Raw genomic sequence first — 27,942 nt, 5'->3', positions numbered from 1 at the left:
GTCAGGTTACCGACAGAGGGACTTGGTAGATTAAAGAAAGGACTGCTGGGTCAGGAAGGTAACTCGCCCCAGGAGGCCTGACTTGTAGCTTTTCTGTCCACATCCTGGGCTTTTTCTGAAAGTGTAGGCGAGATTCTGCCTCTCTCCTCAGATTTCTGCCTGGAGGAGAGAACCTCTTAAGTGGAGGGGCAGGGGGATGGCTGGGATGACCTGTGTCCTCTCAGCCGCAAGGCTGTGACTTGCCTGCTGTCCTTGACCCTATGGAACCCACCGCAAGTCTCTCCCACGCTCCCCTCTGACTCAGGGCCAGCCTCACTGGACTCTTGGCACTGTCACAGGGACCCCTGGGGCACAGATGAGAAAGAGGCAGCCACCCAGCGAGAGAGCTCCCCCCCAGCTCTGTTCTGGGGGGTCTTTGTTGCTCAGTGCCGCTGTCCTGATTTACCCTTATGACCTGGTGTGAGCCTTTTCAAGAATGTAAGAAACCAGACTCCTGGGTTCTCCATCCAACTTAAGCCACTGGTTCCACCCCGCATGGTCAAGAAAGTGAGAAGTCCCTTAGGGAGCATCCTTGGGGAGCTTGTTGGCTTCCTCTGTTTTTCCAGCTGCTAATCTGGTTTTTTTTTTTTTTTTCTTTCTCTTTACTGTCCTCTCCTCCTTTCCCATTTTCTAAGGCATGGAACACCTGGAGAATGGGCCGAGTGTGTCCGTGGACTATAACACCTCCGACCCCCTCATCCGCTGGGATTCCTATGACAACTTCAATGGGCATCGAGATGATGGCATGGAGGGTAGGTGGGACCAGTGACTTCTAGTCCCTCTGCAATTGCATAGCCCTGCTCAGATGGCCTTGGGTCTCTTGGTTTGCTATGATACCATACTGGGTTCAGAGGGTCGGGGGTACAGAGAAGTCCAAGACATTTCTGAGAGCAGTGGGGGAAGATAAAACTAAACATGAATGTGTTAAGCTATGAGGGCAGAGCCAAAGAATGCAGCAAACCAGCCATAGAAGTGTGTATTCTTGGTACCAAATGAGTCTCACAGGCAGCAAATGCTCTGAGATTGGCCTGGGAGGGATTCTTGAGATCTGGAGTGGTCTGGGAGGCCTCCTTGGAGGAGGTAGCCTTGCATGGAGCTTGAGATACCCTGCTGTGCTACAAACACTGCCTTTGTTAGATTTCTTTTAACCCTGTTGTTGGATTTCTCCAGGCTCGCTGCCTGAGTTCTCTGGGGTCAGAGCACTAGGAATGTAGACACAGTATTCAGGGCCCACAAGCTTTCATCAACAGCCAACGAAAATGTTTGCGAGCTGGAAATAAATCGGTAGGCTCCAAAATTTGAAAAGAAAGCAGCAGAATTGAAATTAATACATGTTTAATCTAGCAGCAAACCCTAGCATTATGTCAAATGCTCATTCACAACTCATATCAGCTCTTAAGAGTTATGCATGAGTTCTGTTGATTTATGTGGCTCATTTGAATATGTGGGGCCTCTGAAGTGAGCTTGTCTGGAGCTCAGGAACTCTTGAGACACCCTGTCTGGGGTTTAATCACAGGCTTATTTCTCCATCCCCCATCAGTTTTCAGCTGGGGTAACTGAGACCCCCTTTGATTTATACCTGTGACCAGCCTGTGTCCATTCAAGGACACCAGCACCCAGCCTCTGTGCTTCTGCACCCGGTTGAAGCTGGTCCTGGGGTGGGGGGAGGGCCCCGGCCACATCGAGAGCTGGGTTAGGTAGTCCAGGGGCCCTCACCCTGCCTCCATCTCCAAGGTTTTGGATTTGTTGACTCCACCCTGAAAAGTCTTTTTGGCATTTTTCTGCATAAAGTTTCTCTCTCTGACCTTGGACACTCCAGAATGAGCAGTGGAGTTCAGAGGGAGTGGGATGAGGGTGCTGGTGGAGCTAGAATTTCGGGTTTGATGAGCGAAGTTCACGTGCAGTGTTTCAATGGTCCAAGTTTGTCTTTGTACCTACTTAGTTCTTGCTCTTCTTTCTCCTGCCCCGGGAGGCCCAGACACTGAGCCCTGCCCACTATGCTGAGGCCGCCCCCAAAGTACTTCTCCCTCCAATCATGTCCCCTTGTACCCAGTAGCTGGGAGGAGGAAGAGGATGCAATGAATCAGTCAGTCCTGAGGTACCGGTGGCTGCCAGCCTAATTGTTCATCATCCTGGGGATGTTTGCATTTTTAACAAGAACACTTGGCAGTCTGAAGGAATTTTCAGTGTCTCTCCATCTCTCCCTGGTGTGGATTCAATGCGATGATAAATGTAAAAACATTTAGTAAACTATAAAGTGCCAGGCAAACAGAAGGTAAAATAATTAAGGGGAAAGGAGGGGCTACGGGAAGGATGGGACTTGGGTCAGAGTCAGCCTGAGGGAAGGAAGTGGGCGGAAGGAGCCAGAGGCTGGTACCAGAGGCGGGGAAGGGGGAGGAAGGAGGGGGTGAAGGAGGCCCTGGGCTCCTCTCCCACCCCCTTACCCACCCTGCTTTCTCCTCCGATCTGCTCCCCCAGGCAGGGAGATGGAACCAGTGGGACCTTCAGGCCAGTTAAAGGTCAGCTTGTCCTGTAGGGACAGAGGGGCTCCTGTCTGGAGGCTGAGATGCTGGCCTTATGCCCGAGGGTGGGAAGGGAAGGCTTAGGGAGTGGCTCACAGCCCAGCCGTCCTCCTCCCTGATCTGGCTGGCCTAGGCTGGGGGCTGGGTGACTGAGGTGGTCACCTCACGTGGTCTGGGCAGACCCCATATTATCCCAGTCCCACTGTGTGCTCCCCGCTATCGCTGGGCTGTGGGCCCCACAGGGACAGGAGAGCCAGCCGGGGGCGTTGTACTGGGAGTAGTGATTGTTACTCCCATCCTGCTTTTCCTGGCTGGAACATTTCTGGAAGGCTCTAGATTCTGGGGCCTGGTTGTTGTTCAGTTGGAGTCGTGTCCGACTCTTTGCGACCCCATGGACTGCAGCATGCCAGGCTTCCCTGTTCTTCACCATCTCCCAGAGCTTGCTCAAACTCATGTCCATTGTGTTGGTCATGCCATCCAGCTTGCATTTTCTTCTGGCTAGTTCTCTGGTCAGGGAGGGAAGCAGGAGTTCTGTGTCTGTTTTCCTGGTTGTGGGCCTGGTTTCCACACGTGCTAGCTAGGATAAAGGCACCTGACCCCCAAGACTCTGGGGGCACTCGAGAGATGGCTCACGCTGGCGCCTGGGAGGGGCTTGGCCATTCACTGGAGCTGGGGCTTGGCCTTGCGGGGCACGATGTGGTACCAGAGATGGCTCTGCCTGCTCCCCAGGGAACCCCTGGGCCAGGAGAGGCAGGCTGACCCCGCGGTGCTGGAGCGCAGGGCGCAAGCACGTGTGTCCGCCCTGCAGGTGTCCCCTCCGCAGCTCTGTGACCTTGGTCACTTACAGGAGAGGCTGCTCACTCAGGACAGCCTCTGCTGAGGGACTGGCCTCTCAAAATACAGAGGGGGTGGTATATGCAAGGTAGGGTGAGGACGTTTCTGGAGGCGGTCTGCCTTTCCTATGTCAAGCCCACAGGGGGTGGATGTAGGAAGGGCCGGCCAGTCCCTCTGGAGTCCGCCGGGTGACTCAGAGTGGTGGGCGAGGGCCCCGAGCCCAGGTCTTGGCGACAAAGGTCATCTCTGGCCTGGGCCCCACCTCGGCGTTCCCTGCAGTGAGAGGCGGTCAGCGCTGGGGTCAAAGCTCCCGCTTCCTCCAGGGAGCCCTCCAGGTGACCCCGACTTAACCTTGCCTGTGAGCAACCATTCTGTATTTAATGCCTCCCTCGCTGCCTGCACTGCCACCCCCCGGAACCTTGTGCAGTCTTCCAGTTCAGAATGTGTGACCGTGTGACACTCAGTATGCTTGTCCCTTCCCCCAGGGAGTCCTCCGTCAATCTCAGTGGCAAAATGAAGGAAGAAATCGTGTGAGGACTTCTGGTCCCTGCAGGCTGGTCCCACTCCAGATCAGTCTCTGGAGGGGAAGGGACCTGTCCAAGGGGGAGGCATCCCCACGTGTGGAACTGTCTTAGGACCTCAGCCCAGCCTGTGGCCACCACATTGCACGATGACCACACTGCACGTGGGGAGGGCAGCAATCTCACTCAGGGTCCGAAGATCAGAGATGGGGCTGGCATGTGGATCCAGGGATCGGCTCCAGATCCCTCCTTCCCTCTGCAGCTCAGCTTCTTCCCCTCCTCACACCTGTCACTCTTCACCTTGGATGACAGGGTGCCCCGCAGGGCAGCCCATTTCCCTGCAGGACTGGGGCCAGGAAGTAGCAGCAGAAACCAAGGGAGAGTGCGCCTCTGACTGGTGGACCGAGGCTGCGGTCACTGTGCTGCCTGGGACCACCTTTGCTCCTCTGCACTTGAGCCAGAAGTGGTGGTGTGGGGAGTGATGAAAGGTGAAGAATCCAATGAAGAACCTTCTGGGCAGAGAAGGTTCCAGGCCTTGGGATGGGTGGCTTGGGGGCAGAGGGGGATGCCTGTCATCTCAGGGACTCCTTCCTTTGGGAACAGAGCCCTCTGGTAGACCCGAGGGCCTGATGTCCTAGTCTGTGCTAGCGGCTGCAACAAAGTACCACGACTGTTTACCTTAAACCACAGACATTCATTTTCTCCCAGTTCTGGGGCCAGAAGTCTGAGATCAAGGTGTGGGCGGGGCTGGCTTCTCCTGAGGCCTCCCCCTTGGCTTGTCGGTGGCCACCTCCTCGCTTGTGTCTTCACCTGGTCCTCCCTCCGTGCGGGTCTGAGTCCTCACCTCCTCTTAAGGACATCGCTCTTGTTGGGTTGGGGCCCAGCCTTATGACCTCATTTAACTTAATCACCCCCTCTAAGGACTCTGTCTCCAAGTACAGTCATATTCTGAGGTCCTGGGGGTTAAGACTTCAACACAGCAATTTAGCGGAGGGTGAGGGAGACACAGTTCAGTCCATCACACCTATGAAGAGGTTTGCTGGGTTTCCAGTAGTTGGATGCCTAGTATCTTGGTCCCGAGTGAGGAGCAAGGGAAGGTCCGGGGTGGTGGAGGCAAGGAGAGCAGTCTGGTGCTCCATGAGCCTCCTCCTGTCTTTCTCTGGTTTGGTCTGGAGCCTGCCAGTTCAGCACTCTAGCTGACACCACGTTTCACAGCCTCCAACAGCCCCATTAGCTCTTTGGCCTGAGTGCTAAAGCCCCGTGCCCAGATCTCAGCTCGCCGTGGGTGAGAGCGGGGCTGTGTTTTTTGCCTATGGTGCGCAGAGCTGTCTCCAGAGTCCTCCAGAGTGTTCCAGGGCAGCCCTTCCTGGAAGCAAGTGCCAGGCCAGAGGGGTGTGGCCTGCCTCCCACTGCCAAGAAACTCACAGGTGGATGAGGCTTGCATTGCCTCCTTGCCCACCCAGTCCTTCCCTCCCTTCCCCCACCTCCTTGGACATTTCACTGATTAGAGTTTCTCAAGACTTAAAAGAGGACTTGGGGGGAGGACTGGGGCTGGCAAGGCAGCAGGTCACTCAGAGCCAAAAGGAAGAATGAAGGGAGAAAAGACAAGACTGCTGTCCTGGCTGAAGATGGCCCGTGGACTGCTCACCAGCCCCTCTTCGGGGTTTTTCCTCCTGCAGAATGACCGGCGGCTCTTCTTTTGTTTCTGTGGGCAGCCCAACCAGAGCCAGGGGTTGGTGACAAGGGGCTGGTCACCAAGTCTCTTACCCTCAGGCTCCATGAGGAGAAGAGTCCCCTTCCTTGTGGGAGAGCTTCCGAGTCCATGGGACCCCCATCTCCTCCGCACAGTCTTTTGTCTGAGCTGGAGAAGAGACTTTCCAGTGGCAGCCAGGAGTCCCTGGTCTGTAGTGACTTCTCATCAGCTGGGCTTGTCCAAGGATTCCAATTTGTTTTTGAGAGAAAGGAAAGTAGAAGGGAGAGACACATACAAACAGGGAGAGAGTGAAAAGAAGAAGGAAACAAGTGAGAAACACGGAGGCAGACAGACCCAGACAGATGTTGGCCTGGGAGGCAGGAGATTTGAGTGTCTTTGGCAACTCCTTTTCTTTAGACCTTTATTATTTCCTGTAAAATGAGGATGTTGGGGGTAGCTAGCAATTCTTGCCATTTCTTTGAGCTCATTGTTCCTTTTTGTGACTTGTGAGGAGCTAAGATGGATGTGCAGAGGTTCCCTCTCTTGAACTTGTATTGAGAAGCAGCATTGCTCCGTGGCTGTGTCAGTCAGGAGAGGCTTGGTTATGCTGCATAACAGGCCCAAATTCTCAGTGGCTTAATCAATAGAAGTGTATTACTTGCTCATGATGCCAGTCCAGTGTGGATTGGCAGGTGTCTCTGTTCATCTTACTTCCTCCAGGCTGGTCGTGGCTTCATGTCATAGGCGTGTCCACTACAGCTGCTAAAGTAGGTGGAGGACACTGTGACTTGCTTGCTACTTCGGTCTGGACAAGACACTTTCCTTCTGCTCACATTACGTTGGTCAAAACATGTCACAGATCGATGTCTAACTTCAAAGCGGGTAGGGAATCTGTGCGTGGAAGAAGACAGAAATATCGTTGAACAGACTGTTGTCTACTCTAGGGATTAAGACTGTGTGAGAATCAGAAGATCTGGTTCCAAGCTCTGTTTATAATTGTGTTCTTTGGTCAAGTCTCTTTGCCTCTCTGATGTCTTATCTGTAAAATCGGTACAATAACAGTGCTTTCCTTCTAGGGTTATCGTTAAGACTCAGTGAGCTAAGATGTGTGGAAATGTGAAAAGTAGAGTGCCTGGTATATACTATGCTGGCAATAATCGTGTCTATTATTATTGAAGTACTGGGGGAAAGAAGATAGAGGTGTGATTTTGATTGTATACAAGCTCTTCTTAAGAAAAAACATTCCCCTGGTCCCTCTACTCTCTGGGAACCATCTGTAGCTGGTTCTGTTCTGGGAGCCCCACTCTTGGAAGTCAGGAGACTTGCCTCTGATACCAACTTACTGGGTTACCTCAGAAAAGTTACTTTCCCTCTCTGGTTCTCAGTTTTCGTTAGCAGTGAATCGAGGCGGGTGGATTCCTAAGGGGACTTCCCCAGCGATGACAGTGATGATAATAAAGACAATGACTATATGGCAGCTGGCCTTGTGTGCCAACCCTGTGCCTGGCAACATTGCCTACATGTTGTCCTCAAACATCTGTAGGCGGCTACTGTTTTGTAACCATTAGGCAGAAAAAGCGGAACTTGCAGGATGTGGTTTTAAAGCTTGCTCTGCCCCCAGATGACATTAGGGAGAGTCCCGTGTGCCTTTTGTAGTCACAGTTGGGTAATACAAGAGCCTCTGGGCAGTAATCAATATGCCCAGTGCAGTGAACTTGATGTTTCACCCAGAGTTAGTTCTTCCCCCTTGTCCGCCCTTACCTGGCACCAGGTGTGGATGTGAGGGGCGAGGGTGTTTCAGTAGGTTTTTCTCTCTCTTTTCCTGACTGATGAGAAGCGAGGAAGGAGGGAAGGGATGGGAGCCTTCTTGCCTGCCTGCACCATTGTGAGGTTGCTCTGTGTGGGGACGCAGGTAACGGTGATATAACGTCTGAGCTCTTTGCCAGAGGAAGATTCTGGAGGCATCAAGTGCTGTTTCCTCCTGCAGCACTTTGTGGGCATTTTGGAGGCCTCCCCCCCCGCCCCCCGACCTTGAACTCCTGAAGAGTCTCTCCTCATGTTTTCCTTTGGGTGGGTGACTGCAGCTCCATCAGAGGCTCGGGACGCTTCCTCGGCCTGGGCATCCCTTGCTCCCTCCACCTCCTTCTGCGGAGGCGGTTCAGCCCTCCAGGGGGCCCTCTGGGACAAGATCTGAGGCAGCCCTGGGGCTGACTCTCTCCCCTGGGTCTGCGGGAGCCTTATGTGCTCTTAGACTCAGCAAAGCCAGGGACTGAGGTGGCCAGTGCATCCCCTGTCTGTTCCCTGGCTGGCTTCTCACTGTGTGGACTTCCGGGCCTGTGCCAGGCCCGTTTCTCACGTTTTCCTGCTCCAGCCGACTCACACTGAGCTGAGCAGATGTGACTCACATTGGGTCACTCCAGATGACTCACACTGAGCTGAGCAGACTCCCTGAGATGAGGGGACAGCCCTGGCAGGTGGCATTTGCAGCTAAACAACTCTTCTCTCCAAGATGCCTGTTAGAATCCCCTACTTTCTTACCTTTTTGTCACTTGACGTGGATGTGTGTGTGTGTTGGGGGAGTGGGGTGGAGAGAGGGGTAGTTCAGAGCCACAAACAGTTTTCAGCCATCTCTGTCTTTAAAATATTTTTAAACAGCTAATATATATTCCCAATATAATATAATCAAATATAATGAAATGACATTACATTGATGTAATTTAATACCCTAACTTCCCCTATTTAAAGAATACTGTTCAGTGGGTTTTAGTATATTTACGCTTGTACAGCCATCACCATAATCTGATTTCAGGACATCATCACCCACCTCGAAGAGACTTCACTCATTAATAGTCACTCCCCACATCTTTCCCCACCCCTGCCCTAGTCTACTTTCTATCTCTATATATTTATCTGTTCTGCATAGTTCATGTACAAGCAATTATCCAGTATGTGATCTTTTGTGGCCTTCTCTCACTGAACACTGATGTTTTCAGAGTTCATCCGTTTTGTAGCATGTGTTGGTTCATTTTGATTTGCTTTGCAATACTCCATTATATGGCCATACCACATTTTGTTTATATACACATCAGTGGATGAATATTTGCATTGTTTCTACTTTTTGGCTATTATGTAGAATGCTCCTGTGGGGATTCGTGTGTAATTTTTGCATGCCCTTATGTTTTCATTCCTCTTGGGTAGATATCTATGAGTGGAATTGTGTTAGATAGTAACTCGATGTTTAATTGTTTGAGGAACTGTCAGACCGTCTTCCAAAGTGGCTGCACCATCTTACATGCTTACCAGCCAATGTATGAGGACTATAATTTCTGTACATCCTCACCAACACTTGTAATTTTCTATCTTTGGAACTCTAGCCATCCTGGTGGGTGTAAAGTGGTGTTTTATTGTGGTTTTGATTTGCGTGTTCCTAAGTAGTGATGTTGAACATCTTTGTTAATTGACCATCTTCTTTAAAGGAACATCTATTTACATCTTTTATACATTTTAAAACTTGGATTCTTTGTCTTTTTGTTATCGTTATAAGAGGTTTTTTAATATCCTGAGAATATGTCCCTTATTAGATATATGATTTGCAAAATTTTCTCCTATTCTGTGGGCTGGCTTTTTACTTTCTTGGTGTCTTGATGTCAGTCATCCCTTTTTACAAGCCCTGCCTTACTTTTGGAATGTGTTATTCATTTTCCTGGGGCCTTTGTCATAATTGGGACCCAACTACTTCCATATGAACACCTACTTATGAGTGTTCCCATTTTACAGGAGAGGAAACTGAGGCAGTCACTCAGAGGTTAGGGACCTTGTCCAGACAATACCCTTAGTAGATGTTGAAGGCAGGATTCTGGGGTGGATGGAGGTCTGGAACCGATCAGGGATACTGCTTCCCGTGATCTTAATCTGAGAGATTATACATCTGTAGCCTGAAATGCTTTAGGCTGCTTCATCTAATCTCTTTCCAGCCCTGGAACTGGTGCCTAGACTGGTCTGGAACACCTGCCCCATCACACAGAGAGGGAGGCTGGGTTTCAGGTCCTTGGATGGCAGGGCAACACCAAAGCCATGAGTCCTGCCTCTTGGCTGCCTCAGCCACCTACATGGCCCATGTCCCTGCATCTACTGAGGCGAGGGGTGGCGGGGGTTGGGTAGCAGAACGTGGCCCCTTTGGGTATGGAGTGAGGCAGTTAATGGAGACAACAGCCTCCATGCCCTCTTAGAAGAACACTTGAGCACTGTGGTGAATGTTTACCCTTGACATACTTTCACAGGGTGTGACATTCTTGCCTTCTGAACTCTGGGGTAAGACATGGAAGAACCAGTAAAAGAGGGGAGGACAAGATTGCAGGTAGTCCTAAATGATTCCAGGAAGAGGGTCCAAGGGTCCCAGGGTGGTACGTCTGCCCCTTGTCTCTGAGCAGGGGGTTTTAAGGGGTGATTTTCTAAGCACAGGTGCTGAGAGCCTGATTTTATTTTATTTATTTTTTCTCGTGCAGCTGACTTGTAGGATCTCAGTTCCCCAACCAGAGTTGAACCCGGGCCATGGCAGTGAACGTGCAGAGTCCTAACCACTAGACCACCAGGGAACTCCCCCAAGAGCATGACTTTTGTTGGGAAGTCCTAACCTAACTGCTGGAGGGGGCAGCCCTTCTGGTCTGGTCAGGGGTGGGGGAAAGGGTAGGGAGGGAGAAATTCAAAGCTGTTACTGGCAGCTTCAACTTCTGTCGCTGTTCTATCACAGGGCTTAGACTGCAGCAGGAGGGATCTGAGTTAGCCACCTGGGAGAACTTCCCAGCTGTGAGTGGGTCTATCAGCTGTGCCAGGGAGGTTGGGCCCTTGTCCTCCTGGCCTGTTTGGGCAGAGATGTCGAGAAACAAGGGACATGGGCCTCAGTGTGGGGTGGTCTCCGTAGAGATAGTGACAGAGGCAGGGGTGGGATGACTTCTTGAGGAGGATCTGGGTCCCTTCTACTCCCCCAAGAGAGAGTTCCCTCCTGACCTGCTGGAACGATCAGAGTGCCGAGAATTTAAGTGTAGGGTCAGCCTGACCTTGTGGGTAAAGAAGACGACTCCACCGCCCCAGCACCTGCCAGCCACCTGCTTGGCGCTGCCCTGGTCGGGTGGGGCGGGGTGGGTCGGGTGCCCTCGGACCCTGAGCTGGCCTGGCTCTGCGAGGCAGCTGGCAGACTTGGAGAGCGGTGTCTGCCCACGGAACATTCAGTAAACCAATACCCTCCCGACTGAATGTGCCTTTGGTCCTCCATAATCTCTGCCATCGGGTGGAGGTTGGAAAACCGGAGCCACACTTGGAGCGGACGCAGAGCTCTTGGCCAGTGGCCTGAGCGGCACGTCTGCCCTCTTGCTGCGCTCAAATATCAAGCTCCTGCCCCGGGGCACAGGGGAATGTGCACTCTTCTCCTACCCCTCAACCACTCTCCCTGCTTCCTCTCCTGCCAGACCTGCAGACAGGTGCAAGTTAGCTGGACCCGGCGAGACTCCAAGATCTAACCACGTCCAAGAAAGGAAATTCAAGCTTCCATTGATCAAATACTTTTGGTACCCAACGAAGGCTGCTTTTCACCCATCGTTCCCTTGCTCCCGCCCCTCCTTCTGCTTTCCTTCTCTTCCTTCTCTCTCTCCTTTCTTTCCCAAATACTTAGAGAGCACCTACTAGATGGTGAGCCCTGGGCTAGCCTGGGTGCTGTAGAAAGTCCTCTCTCAGAGTTGCCTGCAGACAGGGAGGGGAGGGCATGTGGCCAGATCAGACAGGTGCGCCATCCTCCTTGACCCACAGTCAAATGGAGAAGATCTTGGCCAAAAGCCAGGCTTCTCAGGAGAGAGGTTTCTGGGGATGGTGGTGATCAGAGATGGATGGCTTTGCAGAAGGACTGCATCTGTCTTGGGCCTGAGAGCATAGATAGCATTGAAAACAGAATTGTTTTTCAAATCAAAAGTGGCCTAACAACATTGCTCAAAGGCTAGAAATTAGAGGGAAAGAAAGCCATCAAATTGCTCCGGCCTCCTTGTCCTGTTGCCTGGTCCCGTGATAGGCTGGGTATTAGGAGGTCAGTGGGATGTAGGGGTTGGTGAAGGTGGGAATGTTGGAGAAGGTGGAGGGAGGGTGAGAGGAGCACTGAAGAACCGTATGCATGGAGTCCAGGAGGGGAGAACAAATCAGGAGATTAAGAGGAAAGACAGCACACAAAATCCTGCAGTGGCTGGGTCCCTGGAGCCTGGATCTGTTGTCTAGTGCACGTGGCTGAGTGATGGGCACAGAGAGTGAACTGAGCTGGTGACAGCTGTCTCTCTGGATTATTCCTTTTTGGACCTATTCAGGCCCTGGGTGCTTCTCCCTGCCCTTGGAGGCTGTGCCTGGCTTCTTTCTCTTCGTCCAGGCCAGCTGGGCTGCGGCTGGCTCGAAGGTGCTGTCTGAGGCTGGTTTGTTACTGGGCAAAGTTCAGCTTCTTTGTTAGTGGTGCTGGTCTTCGGGTCCATCTCTCCATCAGCCTGTGAGATTCAGCACCCTCCCTGGAGCTTATCTACGTCTTGCTCACCTCTCCTGCCTGCTAGCTGGTGTGCTTCTCTGCAGGCAACAGAGCCCATCCCTTTTGGTCCACCCTCCCAGGCCCTGCTTTCTGTCCAATGGACAGTTCTGAGCCCATTTGTGGGAAAAGGTTTCAGTGGATCTGGGATCCGTAGGGTGATCTGTCCTTTCTTCTTTCATGATTCTCCTTCCTCTACTTCCCCAGCTGCTCATGGGTGATTCATCCCCCATACATCTCTTTCTTCTCTCCGCTCCTTCCCTGCCAATTCAGTTCATTTCAGTTCAGTCGCTCAGTCATGTCCGACTCTTTGCGACCCCATGAACTGCAGCACACCAGGCCTCCCTGTCCATCACCAACTCCCGAGTCCACCCAAACCCATGTCCATCGAGTCGGTGATGCCATCCAACCATCTCATCCTCTGTCGTCCCCTTTTCCTCCTGCCCTCAATCTTTCCCAGCATCAGAGTCTTTTCCAATGAGTCAGCTCTTCGCATCAGGTGGCCAAAGTAGACCTAAAATCCTGGCAAAGTTGCTGAGCTCACAAACCTTCTGTAATAGGCAGCCTCCATCGAGGTTAAGAAGGACAGTGTCTTAGAGTGGTCTGAGAAGGGGCAAAACCCACATCCTTGGGAGGCAGTGGAAGCGCCATAGTGGCTGACAGTGTGGGCTTGGGACTCAAAGCTGCCTGGGGTCAAGCCCTCTGTTGACCTTGGGCAAATCATTTAGCCTTTCTGAGTCTCAGTGTTCTACCTTGTAAAATGGGGACAAGGATATACTTTTCTTGTAGGCTGTGAGAATTAACTGAGATAACGGGTGGGTGCTCAGTTCTGTGCCTGTTCTGTAGTAAGTCATCAGTTAAGGTTAGTTGTCACTGGTGGTATTGTACACAGTGCTTGTCTGAGTTTGCTGATCCTGGAACAGCTGTAAAGATGCTTCTTTCTCTTTCATTTGAGAAAAGATATCAGGATGCAGGAGAGTGAGAATGATGTGATTATAGGTATAACCTTGAATCTACTGTATTGAAAAAAAAAACAAATCATTTGTTCTTTGGCACAAAAATCTGTCTGTGGTAACACTCATTTATTCAACCAACAAATATTTATGAAGTGCCTACTGTGTGTCATTATTCTAGATGCTGAGGATACAGTAGTGAACACAATAAAGATCCTTGCCCTTGTCGTGATTGTATTCTAGTGGGAGAAGACAGAGAATAAATATTTTTTAAAAATATTTGATGCTTGGATAACACAGGTCTGAACCGTGCAGGTCCCTTATACACAACTTTTTCTCCACAAATATGATACCTGTATTTTCATTTTATGGATTTTTTTTTTGGTCCACTCTTGGTGACATGTGGAATCTTAGTTACCTGATGAAGGATTGAGCCCGTGGCCCCTGCAGTAGAAGCTTGGACAACCAGGGAAGTCCCCCATTTTATGGATCTTTGTGGCGAAAAGTCTGTGTTCAGTTAGAGATTACACTATGTGGGATCAAAAGAACTAGTCTTGATTCTACCCAAACCGTTTCAACTTCTTGCCCTTTGGTGAGTCATTTTTCAATTCCTTTGTTTTGAGGGCAGAAAAAGCAGTATGTGGATTTTTGACTGTGGGACATGGATGTTGCGTGAGTCAGTGCCCTTAACCCCTGCATTGTGCAAGGGTCAACTGTAAGTAAGAGAGCATGTTGGAAGGTGATAAATACTCTGCGAATAAAATAGAGCAGAGTAAGGGTGATTGGGGGCTGTTGTTGGTTGGGCATTGAAATGTTTTAAAATTTGAAACATTTAAAAAGCTTATCAGCCTAGGCTTCACTGAGGAGGGAACATAGGAACAAAGAATTGAAGGAGGTAAGAGAGTCACCCAAGCAAATATCTGAGGAATAGCATTCCAGGCAGGGGTGAGGCGGGCAGCAAGTGCAAAGCTCCTGAGACAGAAGCCCACCTGAGATGTCTGAGAAGCAGCACAAGGGCCAGTGTGACTGCAATGAAGACTGGAATAGGAGTTGAGGTCAGAGGTAACCGGGACCAAATCATTTAGGGTCTGGTAGGCACTGTAAAGATTTGGCTTGTACCTGAGCTGTTTCATCTAACGACACATCGTGGAAATCTTTTCATAATAGCACACAAAGAGCCCTCTCATTGTTTTCAGCTGTGTAATATTCCACTGTGCATGGGTACTGTGTTTGATTTAACTAGTATTTTATTTAAATAACATGGACATTTAGGTTGTTTTCAGTTTTTTACTGTTTTGAAAAATGCTGCAGTGAGTAACCTTTTTATTTGTGCATAACACCATTTCATTTGTGCAAATCTGACTGTAGGACAAATTTCTAGAAGTAGGATTGGCTGGATAAATGTATGCATGTATAATTTTGATAGCATCAACTTGGCTTCCATAAGGGTTGTATTAGTTGACGCTCCCAGTGAGCAATTTGATTAGGGACTAGGAGGAAAATTTCTCTCCCTTCTGCATACCTCTTCCACATGTGAGCTTCTATTTTGTGTGTGCTGTGGCCTCTGACTCTTTGTGACCCCAAGAACTGCAGCCGACCAGGCTCCTCTGTCCATGGAATTTTCCAGGCAAGAATACTGGAGTGGATTGCCATTTCCTTCTCTGGGGATCTTCCTGACCCAAGGGGTTGAACCCGTGTCTCCTGTGTCTCCTGCATTGCAGGCGAATTCTTTACCACGGAGCCGCCAACGTAGCCACAGGGGGTGGCTTCTATTAGGTGCCCGTTATTTTCTTTATTCTTCATGACCCTCCTGTGAGCTGAGTATTCTTGTTCCCCTTTCACAGATGAGCAAACAGGCAAGAAAGGTCAAGTAATGTCCCAGTGTTTACACAGCCAGAAAGATGTAGAACTGGGGTTCTGATGCCTGCCATTCCTCACCCTGGCTTCATGAGGATGAGAGTCTGAGCCACCTTGCCTCTTGTTCCTCTGCTTCCCTGCCCCGTGCACGTGGGCATGTGGACCTAGCACTCCTGCACCTACATCCTGGAGACCCTTGCCATCCAGTGGCAGGGTGGGGAGAGGCCAGCCCTGGGGACCTGTGGTCACACTGGCTGAGGTGGCCTCCCAGCATCAGCCCCAGTGGTGAGACCTGGGAGGCTGCGATCTAGCTAATTCTGCTCTGGGTGAGGAGCTCCCCGCCGTCGTCTGCTGGGTCAGCTTGTTCTAGGGATTGGGTTTCGGCATTTCACTGATGAAAATAAATCAGCTTCTTTACTGCTGTGCGTGGCCCTCGGGACCTCTGCAGCCTGGCATGTATTTCCAGACTTCCTGTAAGTCACTGCTTCTGTCCTAGCCCCCAGGGCCTCTGTGTCTGCTGCAGAAATAGCCTTGGACGAGCTTGGAGCCTGGAGCCACCCAGGCAAGACCGCACAGGAGAGGAGCATCAGGTTTACCGAGTCCAAGGGCTCTGGGACACAGACAGTGCCAGGGTGAGCATCTTCTCTGTGTTGGACCCTTGAGCATCTAGAATTGGCCAGGATTTCAGGGACCCTTAGCTGATTGTACTCTCCTATTGCACGGAGGAGTACACTGAGGCCCATCCTCAATCACTCCTTGGTACTCTAGCCCTTTGACTCCTAGTCTGCTACTGCTGGGCCAGACAACACTTTCTCCAGGCCTGTGTATCATGCCGTGACCACTTTGGATTTGGGGGGCTGAGTTGGAGAGAGTATGTTTTAGCTACAGCTGGCAGGGTAGGGGTCTGACTTCTAGGAAAGCTGTCTTGCTTTTGAGGTACATGAGAATGGGGAATTGGGAGCAGAACTGGATTTTCTTGAGGTTGAGGAGAATCTTCCACCCGCATACCTGTCCTGATAGGGTGAGTGACCATGGTGCGTGAACAGGAAAGAGCAGGCAGCTTCTAGAGCGTTCTGATAAAGCCCCAGCAGGTTCTGCATGCAAAGGGGACCTGAGAGTCTTGACAGACTCCCCTTTCACCTGCCCCTCCTTTTTTTCTGTTCAAACATTATTTGCCCCCCAAGACCCTCCTGCAGGGACATGGGGCATCCTGCCCCAGATGACAGCCCCACTGGACTGCCCTCCCACCCTTCAGGGCCAGGGCCTGGTCTAGCCCCAGCCGTGTTGTGCAGGCTGCCAGCAGGGCCCCTTGGTTCTGGGAGGCAGCGCAGAGCAGTTGGCGGATGGGGGTCAGGAGCTACTGGTGTCCTTTCTCATCCTTTCTCCTCCCGGACTGCGTCTTCACATCCTTACAGCTTGTCGATGCTGGTGCTCGTTGGAGACTTGTGCCTGGTGTTGCTTTGATTGCTTAAAAAACTGTTAGCAGCAAAGTGTTCTTTGATGTTTGTTCTCCTTCTCCAGGGGCGGTGAGATCAGATTTTGTTATGAAAGTGCAAAGCTTCTCAGCTCCTTCCCTCTCTCTTTCTGCCTCTCTGTCCCCCTCTGTCTGTGTACTGCTTGACAACCTTGGAGAATCAGGCAGGCGCTCTTTACAAGGGTGAAAGTGGCCTGGGGTGGGGCCCTGGCTCCTGTCCAGGCCTGTGCCCCATGGTGCTGTCTCTTCTGTGGGTCAGGAAGGTCACTCCCAGCTTGTTCCTCTTGACCAGGGCCTTCCTGCTTCTGACCCACACCTGCTCATGTGTGTGAGCTATGACACAAGTACTGGGAGACCCCTACAGAGATGCCTATTGAGCCTCCTTGTACTCGTGAGTGCAGAGGGACCCATTTAGGAAAGGAAGAAGAGAACCCACCCAGAGCCCCCTTCCATCCCTGTTCCCACATCCTCTCAGAAACAGAACCACAGAGAGCCCCCTGTACACACCCATCACTCGTGCATGGAACCCCACTGACCTCCCTGCCACTGCACACCCCCACAGAGTGAGGGGAGCTGTCTTTATAAAATATGACCAATCTGGTAGCCAGTACTTATGTGAGGTACTTAAATGGGCCTGTTAAGTACCACCGACATGGGATTGACCCCAAGTGCAGAGATGGGTCCCTTGTGTCACTTGTGAACCAATGCTGGGACAGTTCCCTACGAGTTACCAGAAATGCCTTGAACCCTGGCAGCATCGTTCGGATAAATGGCTAAAATTCCCAGAAGCCACTTCGATGAGGACAGTACCCACTTGGATGTTGTAGTTTGGGTTTGGTTGTTCTAAACCAGTGTTGTGATTTGATTGTCACTGTCTACTCCCTTCATCCCATTGGATCCTCCAAGCTCTCACTCTTTGCCCAGCTCTGTCTTCCTTCCTCCTTCCTCTCTGGGAAGCAGAAAGAACTTGAGCGTCAGAGTCAGACTGGCAATGTAATCTTGGGCAAGCCACAGCCTCGAAGCCTCTGATCTCTCTATCAAGGATCTACCTTGAAGGGCAGTTGTCGAAGCAAACAGGAAAACATCCATTAACTGCAGGCACAGTTACAACTCGCCCACCCTGTTCTGTTGTGCTGTCTGATCCTTCCTGGCTCCCCAAGCCCCATGTCCCACTCCCCACTCTTCTGCCATCCTTCCCAAGTGAGGACTGCTACCGAGATGGTGTCAAGGCCCTGGGAGGAGATCCAAGTGGGGGAGGCAGGAGGGAGGTGAGTGGATCTACCTTGACCCTTGTCAGCCGTCTGCCTGGGAGTTGGCGATTCCCTTCCTGAGTGGTTCTTGGGCGCTGAAGCTCCTGCCTAACTCTCAGGGAACATGTTTCTGAACCTGGCCCTGTCCGCTGCCTTCCTAGGGGACTGCGTGGAGGCCTTGGAAAGTTGGGGCAGTGCGAGGGGTGGGTGCCATGAGCTCTAGGTCTGCCTGTCTTCTCTCTGCTGTGCTGGAATGCAGGGAGGAAGTCCTGTGGGGTACACTGAGACTTGTTCCTGGGCTATACCCCACACCTGGCCCAGGCAATGGCCTCTTCGCCTGGTCCTTCCTCCCTCTCCCCCAGACCTTCACACCACAACCCGTGGAAAGTCCAGGCCTCTCCTCGTGTTCTGCTTAGAACCGGAAGTCTGAGAGCTCAAAGCTCATCTTGCTCTTATCTCTCATCTTAGCCCTTTGGAAACTGAGGCCCCAGGAAATGACTTGGCCAAGGTCTCATGGTGAGTTAGTGGCCCCCTGGGTTTGGGACCCAGGACTCCCGAGTCAATCCTGAGCTCTCTCTCCCCAGACATCCTCTGCCCTCACTCTGGCTCAGCCACTCTTGGCTGTGGCACTGTTGACATGGGCCCATTCTGTGTGTTGGAGGATGTTTAGCAGCATCTCTACCCACTGGATGCAATAGGATTTCTTCTGGATGTGACAACTGCAAGAATTTCCATCCATTTTCACATGTTCCCCAGGGAGCACACCACCCCAGGGGGGGACCACTGTCTAGGTGTCCCTTCAGCCCCTGTCTCTGAAACCTTACGTCTCCCACTAGGGAGGGCGTGAAGTATTCCTTCCCCGAAGATGCTCTTTTCTGCTTCCTGCTTCCATTCGAGGATCAGGCTGCTGGGAAACCAGAGCACTCAACCATTTTGCTACTTAAAAAAAAAAAAATTTTTTTTTTTCGTTATCCCGGGTCTTCATTGCTGTGTGAGGGCTTTTCTCTAGTTGCGGTGAGCGGGGGCTACTCTCTAGCTGCAGCACATGGGCTTCTCATTGCAGAGACATCTCTTGTGGAGCCCAGGCTCTAGGCATGCAGACTTCAATAGTTGCTGCACACAGGCGCAATAATTGTGGCTCACGGGCTCCAGAGTGCAGGCTCAGTAGTTGGGGCACACAGGCTTAGTTGTCCCAAGGCATGAGGGATGCTCCTGGACCAGGGATAGAACTGATGTCTCTTGGATTGCAAGCTGATTCTTAACCACCGGACCACCAGGGAAACCCCGTTTTGTTCCTTAAGAGAAAGAGCAAAAAGCCAGGTCTGGACAGATATCATCCCTCCTTCCTCGTGATCCTTGGTATTGAAGCTGTCTCTGGAGGTGGGAGACAGGGTGGCATTTTTGGGCATCCTGTTGGTAGTAACAGATGCCACGACAGTTCCAGAGTTTGTTGATTGAGCAACACCACATCCTCAGAGTCTGGGCCATTTTGTGAGACTCTTCTCTTTGCTGGACACTCGTTGCCATGAGTTTTGAGCAGAGAAAGGACAGGCCAAATGATATGTCCTGAAGCTTAAGCATCAGGTGCATTTCATGTGGGCTGAGTGAGCTGGGGTCACCGAGGTGCTATTCAGGGTGGGGCTGGGTAGGGAAGGAGGACTGAAAAGCGGATGTCGGAGTGGTCCTTATATATATGTGGTGCCTCATTTTGAGCACCACTGTGTGCTTTTCTGCTGTGCTGAGCACTTTACACACATTATATTGATCTTTACAGTACTCTCTGAGATACTCATTTTATAAAGAAACTGAAACTCAAAAAATTAAGTAATTGGCCCAGGGCTGCACTAAGCTAGTTAAGTAGTAGTGTCTGTATTTAAGCCAGTGTCTGCCTGATCCCTAAGCCCGTGTTCTTGGTCAGTGTGTTCCTGACAGATGCTGAAGTGAGACAAATCAGAAGGGCTGGGTTTAATTTTGGGTTGTATTACTAAAGGCATGTGTTCCAGAAGCTGGGAGGTGATAGTGGTGCCTCTCATAGGTCACATGGGTTGTCCCTTGCTTCAGAGTGATAAAAAAAACCTCTGGTAGCAAGTACTCAGGTGGTGAGGAGAAGCAGAGGGAGGTAGGGCGGACTCAGGGGCTTTGAGGGCAGGAGTGAGGGAGGATTGTCTGTCAAAGGAGAGACTCAGGAGGATGTGCACATCACATTCAGTATCTGAAGCTCTCGTTTGCAAAGATTTGGCTTGTCTGAGCCACCCCATTGGGTACCACAAACTTAATGGAAAAGCTAAGGAGCTAAAATCTATATGTTAGAGCCACCTCATGATGCAATGGACTTTGGGGGGTAGATAGTAAGATCCTTATAATGGAAAACAGTTTAGTATAGCTGGGACTTTTTTTTTTTTGTCCAAACCTGTCTGCCTTGCATTCGCAACTGGAGAGTGTTTTACAATCCCGATTCCCAGGCCCTACCCCTGACAATGGGCTTCCCTGGTGGCCCAAATGGTGAAGAATCTGCCTGCAGTGCTGGAGACCTGGGTTTGATTCTTGGCTTGGGAAGATCCTCTGGAGAAGGGAACGGCAACCCACTCCAGGATTCTTGCCTGGAGAATCCCCATGGACAGAGGAGCCTGGTGGGCTACAGTCCATGGGGTCGCAGAGTTGGACACGACTGAGCGACTTACACTTTCACCTTTACCCCTGACAATTCGGCCTCTGGAGATCTGGGGTGGAGCCAGGGAGTCAAGGTTTTCACAAAACTCCCCAGAAGGCTTCTGGTGCAGTTAGTCCCTGGATGGTACCAGGGAACCATAGGATCAGATTCCTACTCACAAGAGATTGTTGTATGATGATGTTTCCAAAGTATGGGCCAGACTGGTAATTATATACGAAATTATTTTAGGTGTATTTATTTTAATGCGTATTAGAGGAGGACGTATATAGCTTTCACACCAAATCTGTGATATCATGGATATTGATGCCTCGAACTACTTGAAGTTACATTTATTTTCAAAATTTTACAAAATCTTATAAAATGATACTATTGATGGGGCTCAGGTGTGCAGATGAAGGTGAAGGGTGTATGCAGATAAAATCTAGGTTAACACTGTTGTGGGGAAGGGATGAGAGGGTGGACTGGTTGACTGTAATCCTTTCAAGAGCCTAGTTTGTCCATTAGTTCTAGAAGTTTCTGTGGAGATAAGCAGGATAATTAGAGTAGTTTGTCCAAATTGTCATCTTACAACTGTGCTGAGGAGACTGGAAATCCTTCTGCCCCCAGTTTGGAGCCTGGGGCATGAAACCCCTCTTCTCTCGGCCTCATTCTTGATGGTTACTGTGAAGTCTTCTTCCCTGGGCTGGGGGCCTCCTCATCACCTCAGTGAAGATGCTGTTAGGATAGGGCTGGGACAGAGTACAGGGCAAAGGGCACCATTTTTGTTCTTCCACTTACTTTCCTTCTTTACGCTCAGCTCTTGCTACCAGTGGTTTTTATCAGTGTGAAGCAAGAGACAACTCATGAGGGCTCTCTGACCTATGAGGCCTGTCACCTCCCGGTTTCTCGAAAACATGCCTTTAGTAATACAGTCAGTGCAGCCAGTGATGCTGACAATAGGGAGGGGACTAGGGATGAGCTGTCTGCTCTGAAAAGGGAGAAGTAAGTGGCCTGCATCTATTATAGCTCTCCCTCCTGGGCCTGCAGTGCCTGACCTGGCAGTGAAGGGTCTGGGCATCAGCATGGGGAGGCTGTAGAAGCACTTTAGGGTGGCAGACTCACCAGGGCTCTGGCAAGGAGACACCAGGCCCTGCAGCCCCCACTGGCCTGGCTGCAAATCCCTGGCCTGTTGGCATGGGTTTGGTACATTCAGTTGATGTGCAGATAAGAGGTGGGCTTTGGCATCCTGCTGTCATGGACTGCTGGTACTTTTAAGGGCACGTCAGGACCGTGGTGGGGACTCTGGAGAGCCCCTTTGTCTTCTGAGGGGGCTGTTTTGGATCTGGGTGCCTGCGTATGAGGGGAGATGTCACTGATTATTCCAGAAAGTTGTCCTTTCTGCCATTTGTGGTGCTCACAGGTGGGAACAAACTGAATACGAATGACCAGTCACCTGGAGGCCTCTCAGGTGGCCTGGCAGATTAGTATCCTTGACCAGACATCCACTGGCCTTCCTGAAGTCAGGTTTCAACAATGGTCATGGTTCCTGGGCCAGAAGCCAAAGCTTTGCACTGAGAACCTCACTTTGGGGCTCCTTTCTCCCTCCTAGCAGCCTGCCTGAGTGATACCCCAGTCCCTCCATTCAGGCCCCATGGTCACCTCTGGGAAATCCAGGAGCTCATGGGTTTTTTTCCCCTTTTATAAGCCAAGGAAGTGTCCTGGCTCCTAGACTCTGCCCTGTGGAGGTGGGAGGATGGGTGGGATGGAGGGGGAGAGAGGAAAAAAAGACTTACACCTTATTGTTCAGCAGCTGGAAAATTGTTGTCATCTGTTCTGCCTTTCATTTGCTGAGAATGGGAAAAAAATGTGGAAAAATTTGGGGAAATAAATCTCAATACCCTCATAGGAACTCTCACCCTTCTCTCTACCTCACATCCCAGCCGTTTTGCTTCCACTTCTTCTCTGGGTCCTGGGACCACAGTGGGTTTGGGACCGGGGCTGGGCCGGGGTGGTGCTGGGGCTATGCTGGGCCAGGAGTGGGCTGGGGCTGTTGCTGGACTAGGATGGAGCCAGGGCTGGAGCTGGGCTGGCCCGGCCACTTCTCACTCCGTGTGGAGGGCTTGGGAAGCCACTGTGATGTCATTCGAGAGCTGCATAGCTGCAGGATGATAAGTGAAGCCCTAGGGACCCAGCTGGCTGAAATTACAGACAGAGTTTTATCCCACTGGCTTCCTACAAGCCAGAGTGAGGCAGAGCGAGCCGAGCTGAGAGGGGGAGAGAGCGAGTGAGAGCTGGAGGGAGTGTGTGTGTGTGTGTGTGTGTGTGTGTGTGTCTATGGGCAGGCAGGCGGCACTTGCTCCTCCCACCCCTGACAGTCCGAGGGAGCCTGAGTAGGACACAGACCGGCGGCGGTGCTGGGAGCTGCAGCCATGGAGGAATTATTTGAAACTTGAGGGACGAGGGGGCACTTCAGAGCACGCCTTTTCCCTTCCCTCGCTGCCTCTCTGTCCAGAGGGTAAGTGTCTGCCGGGCAGGTGTTTTTCCTGTGTGTGTCCTTGTGTGGCTCCCTGCTGGACCTTGGGAGAGGGTGGTGGGCAGCTTCTGGGCCCCGGGGGCCGGGGTCTGCAGTGGACCTGGACTGGGAAGGGCGTGTGGCTCTGTGGGGGCTGCGGCCAGCAGTGGGCTGCCTTTGGGAGCAGATGGAGCCGACCTGGCCACCTCCCTCCTGGACTCGCTGCCCTGGGACATGGAGGAGCTGCCATCTCAGATCTGAGGGGTGGCTGCGTACGTAGGAGCGGGGGGCAGTGTGTCTGAGCCGGCCTTGCTCTTTGGGGTAATGGTTCATGGTGGAAGAGAATGGGGTGGGCATAGGGCGTGTGGTGGAGGCGTTGACTAGACCCTGAAACATTCCCGCTTACTCAGGACAGCACCCCCGACTCCCCAGTTCTGTGACCTGAACTTTGAGGCACCCTCCCCACCCCAGGGCTGACCATTCCCCCACTGGTCTCCTGTAGGCTGCCATTCATGGCTTTCTCCCAACTTTGCCAGGACTCTTGGTGGCTCAACAGTCCCCCTGGCCAGGGATCTGATCTGTGAGTGTCCAGGCGGGTGCCTTGGCCTAGCAGAGAGGGACCTGGGTTGTTGTGGGCTCGGGAGCTATTTTTACCGTCCGGAGTGTGCCTGTGATAGCCGCTGCCTGAACAGGCCGAGGGCGGGGAGTGGGAGTGCCAAGCTCTGCCCCTAGTGCCTGGCGTGGGAGCCAGAGGCCAGGCTGAAGTCAGGAGGCTGGCCCTGCAAGTTCACATTCACCTCGCAGGAGTGGGCGGGCCTGTGACTGGGGCCGGTCACTCACTTTCCAGGCCCGGGTCCCTCGGGTCTGAAATAAAGGCCACCAGGAAGTGTTCTGTGCCTACTCCCTCTCTCTGGAGGAATTCAAGTTAAGATGGTATCTGTGTAAAGAGTGTGGGTCCTTCCTGAGGAGGGCCTAGGGACACATCTGTCATCACCGCTTGACCAAGCCCCGTGTCTTATATGGTGAGGTTCTTAGGCCACAGTCACAGCTGTAGAGTACCCCCTGCCCCCCCAGGCTCCTCCAGCCATCTTCACCTTGAAGCGCCATTAGGGGGAAGAACATTCAACTTGGAGGCAGGCAGGCAGGCAGGCGAGTCTGTATGCCCTCTGCTCAGGGTGACCTTGGGGGTTTCCTGGAGCCCGTGGAACAAATGAGGGGTTGACTGTGGATTAACTGAGCCTTCGAGGCCCTTCAGCTCCCCAGATCTCCTGGCTTTTAAAGTGCTCTCTTGGCTCAGCCGACTTGCTTGGTCCCTCTCAGACCTCCGTTCCACTGCCTCTGAGCGCTGGCTGAGAGCCGTGGGGCAGTAGCCGCTGGTGGGAGGGGGGCTCTGGTTTCCATTTCTGCTTGAATGCTGGCTTTCTCCATCTTCTGGAATTCGGATGGGACTGCCTTTGGACGCGGGGCTTAGCGCCTTGCTCGGTCTTTCTTACCTCAGCAGCTCTGGCGGGTGGCTGCCAGTCGTGGCTCCTCCCTGGGTCCACAGAGGCAGGTTTGGGGTGACCTTGGTGAGGTCCCTTGTGCAGGGGCCAGAGCCACCTGTGAGAAGAGGGACAGAAGCCCTGGGAAGAAGCTTGTTCTCTGCTCTCCACTCCTGGAAAGTGCAGTAGGTTCCCTGTGAGGGCTGCTAGAGGAGAAGGAAGACAGGTGTCTGTTTGCCCGCCCGGACTCCTCTGTCCCTGCCGTCAGCGCTTGTCACTGTGGCGCCGTGGGCTCTTCCCGGGGTGAACCTGCGTGCCTCGGGCTGCACCTGTCGCCTGCCCTCTTTGTCTATCAGAGGCCGGGACTCCTCTCTGTGGTTCCCCTTCAGAGACTCGGGACTTCTCTTCAGCCCCAGTTCTGAAGCTCTTCAGATCCCCGGAGGAAGCCCATTCCCATGTAGGAAAGTTCCAGAACTCTCTGCCAGCTGTTTTGAACAAAGGGTGGCCTCAGGCCCTGGCTGGCTCTGAGGGGTTGTGTGTGTGTCCGGGTGGGGTGGGGTGCGGTGGGCGCACCGGTCAGCCTGGGTGGAGGCCAGCGCTGTCCCAGAAGGGCCGCAGGAGGCCACACTTGAGCCACGGGGCTGAGGTTTCCTGCAGCCCTCTCCACTGTCAGCCCTTCGTCACACACACCTGCCCTGCGGCGGCTACGGCTCGGTGTGTTGCTCTGGGCTGGGGGCTGCTTCTCGGGCTCCTCCCGCTGGAAGGTTTGCCTTTTCTGTGTGTCCTCCCGTTTCTCCTGGATGAGCCTGGTGTTCCCCACAGAAGTCCAGATGACGGGGATGGACCCCCCCCAGAAGCAGCACCCTAACTGTCATAGGCACATGTCTTAATTTAAGAATCGTGTGTGGACTCTGGGGTGCACATCACCCCCTGAAATGATGTGCAGAGTTTGTGTTTGTGTGTTTTGGGGGGTAATTCATCAGATACCCCCAGGGGTTCTTGTTTAAGAAAGTGAATGTCCCCTGGACGGGGCCGGAGTGTGACTGAGGAGTCCAGTGAGGGATGCTGTGGGGTGGGCTATGGCTCAGCCAATTGCAGGGACCTCCATGGGTGCAGCCTATGCTACCATTTCTGTAGAACACCCCTCTCATGATATTTTGGTGGCAATGTGTCTCTTCCCATTCAGGGAAGCTTGGGGTCCACCTTGAATCCCTAATTTTCCTCTTCTCTGGATAGCAGTGAAAGAAGAGCATCTCAGTGGCTTACAGGAGTATATAAAACTTTAATGTCATGCATTGGTTTCTCAGATGGTTAAGAATCTGCCTGCAATGCAGGAGACCCAGGTTCGATCCCTGGGTCAGAAAGATCCCTTGGAGGAGTGAATGGCTACCCACTCCAGCATTCTTTCCTGGAGAATTCTATGAGCAGTGGAACCTGGCAGGCTATAGGCCATGGGGTCGCAAACCGACAGACAGCACTGAGTGTCTGAGCATGAATGTCCTGCGAGAAGCACTGATGGAACATCTAATGTGTACCAGACCCTGCACTCTGTAGGGTCACCCTGTATAACTACGTGAGTAGTGCATTGAATTCTGTGCTGTCTTCACATACACCACATTATGAATTGTACTGTCTGGGAACTAGGTACTGGAGGATTGAGGGAAAGAGGTAAAGGCCTTCCTCAAGGAGTTTAGTGGGGAAAACAATCATGGGCAATAATAATGAGCATCTGGTGTGACCAGTGTTACAGTCATGGGAACAGGGCAATGGGAACATTAAAAAGTTTATCTGGGTCTGGAGGACTGTAGGAAAGGGGGAAGGCCGAGGGAGGCTTCCCAGAGAGGTTCAAACTGAGCCTCCAGGAGGAAGAAGAGGTTTGCCAGGGAGGTTGATAGCTGTGGGAGCAGGGTAGGGAAGGGACTTTTAGGAGAGCGAACAGCATATTCGAGGCATATTTGAGCTTATAAATAGTAAGAGTAGAATGGGGCGTGGTCAGAGTATTGAGGACAGTGAAGATGAGGCTTCAAAAGGCAGGCAGGGGCCAGATGATAAAAGGTCTGCATGTATGAGGAGGGAGGGGGATTGGGCCTTACTCTGTGGGCCATGAGAGGTATGCAATGGAGACAAGAGAGGTTAGTGAGCTTGGAGGTTTCAGGTGCAGCTCAAGGTGCTCAGTTCCTGAATCTTGTCACTCAGCAAACCTACCGGTAAGCTGCTGAATCTTCACCTCATGGGCTGGGAAGCCAGGCTCCGCATGGTTTAAGTGGTTGAATTAGCTGAGTTAGCTATTAAGATGGGGACCATCCTTCTGGGTGATGGGTGTGTTTGGTGCAGGGGTGAGGAGGGAGGGGCTACTTCTCCTCTGCTTTTTCTACGGAATCACATCCCTCTGGCCTCCCTGGTACCCTTCTTCTGGCATTCATGTGCCGCTTCTCAACAGCCCCAGCCCTAGTCCCGGCCCACCTTCTCCCATAGCTGGGGAAGAGGTTGCAGCTAAAGGGTTAACATGCCCAGAACTGGCTCCCCTGGCTACCTCATGACCGAGCCTCAATGTTTGTCAGAGCTCATCTCCCTCCCTGACGCACATGGTTTTTGATGCCTCATTCCCACGGTTAAGGTGCTGAGAGTCCTCTCGGCTTGCTGGGGCCCCCGCCTGCCTCTAAACCGCCTGTGTCTGGGGTGGGCACCGTGCCCCTTCCTGCTGGCAGTGCATTGATTTTCCTCCACGTTGGTTGGTCATCACTGCTCTGGGTAATGTGTTTTAATGAATTGTTCTTCTGCTGGATGTGGACCCAAAGGACTTCTTATCATGAAGGGCCCCATCCTGAAGACCTTAATAAATCACTCATGGTGCACAGCAGGCCTGCTGTGGGACACGGAGGGGATCTCTCTTCGCTGAATCACTTTCCTGCAGTCCACTAGGCTGGCATCCTTTCTTTTTCCTGGTTGGCCTGTCTGCCCCGACATCTAAACAAATGACCTCTCCCCACTTAACATTAGTGAGAGAAGCAAAGGTCTTTAACCTCAGGGCTCCAAATGCTGACCACCTGGGTCAAGGTTACTCAAGAGGTGACCCAGAGCCCCTGGAAGCTAGTTTAACTGCTGATTCTTGGTCCTGCCCTAGATCTATGAGTGAAAATCTTTGGAGATAAGGCCCTGGAATCTACATTTTTTTTTTTTAAACAATTCTCAGAGGACATTCTTATGAACATCAAAATCAGACAACTGTCCAAACTCTTTTATCACCTTAGCATCCTGTGTTGATTTATTTTGTTCCTTTTGAAGCACAACGGATGGACGTGTCTTTCCTTTCCAGGGGACTGGCCTGTTCTGTGCTTCCAGCCCCGCTCGAGCTCCCGCCGTTCACTGGAGGGAGCCTGGGGAGTAGGGAGTAGTCCACGTCCAAGTCAGCTGGGGATTTTCCTCAGAGCTTTCCAGAAGCATGACACGCACATCTGAATTACGGCCGCCGTGGAATAGGGGCCCCTTGGTGCAACTGAGCTCAATGTTGAGGGTGGAGTCCAGGGCTTGGAGCAGCTGCTGGGAAGAGCGAGGTGTGGTCAGACAAAACAAGCGGGGCCTGGAAGAGACTGTGGACTTCACTTC

General features: G+C 52.1%; 1 protein-coding gene across 11 annotated transcripts in view; it reads left to right on the top strand.

Annotated features, from left to right (window-relative positions):
• Nucleotides 1-27,942, top strand: part of TNS1 (tensin 1) — a 208,245-nt gene that overhangs the window by 126,165 nt on the left and 54,138 nt on the right. For all 11 annotated transcript variants that reach the window (XM_020879371.2, XM_070458624.1, XM_020879370.2 and 8 more), the window contains one exon: nt 675-791. In XM_020879371.2, coding sequence (XP_020735030.2) covers nt 675-791 — 117 coding nt within the window. The remainder of the gene's footprint in view (nt 1-674; nt 792-27,942) is intronic.

Source organism: Odocoileus virginianus, chromosome 30 (assembly GCF_023699985.2).
Source record: "Odocoileus virginianus isolate 20LAN1187 ecotype Illinois chromosome 30, Ovbor_1.2, whole genome shotgun sequence".
NCBI classification, from domain to species: domain Eukaryota; kingdom Metazoa; phylum Chordata; class Mammalia; order Artiodactyla; family Cervidae; genus Odocoileus; species Odocoileus virginianus.
The sequence above is the reverse complement of the archived record's forward strand: the minus strand, read 5'-3'. Positions and strand labels throughout refer to the sequence as shown.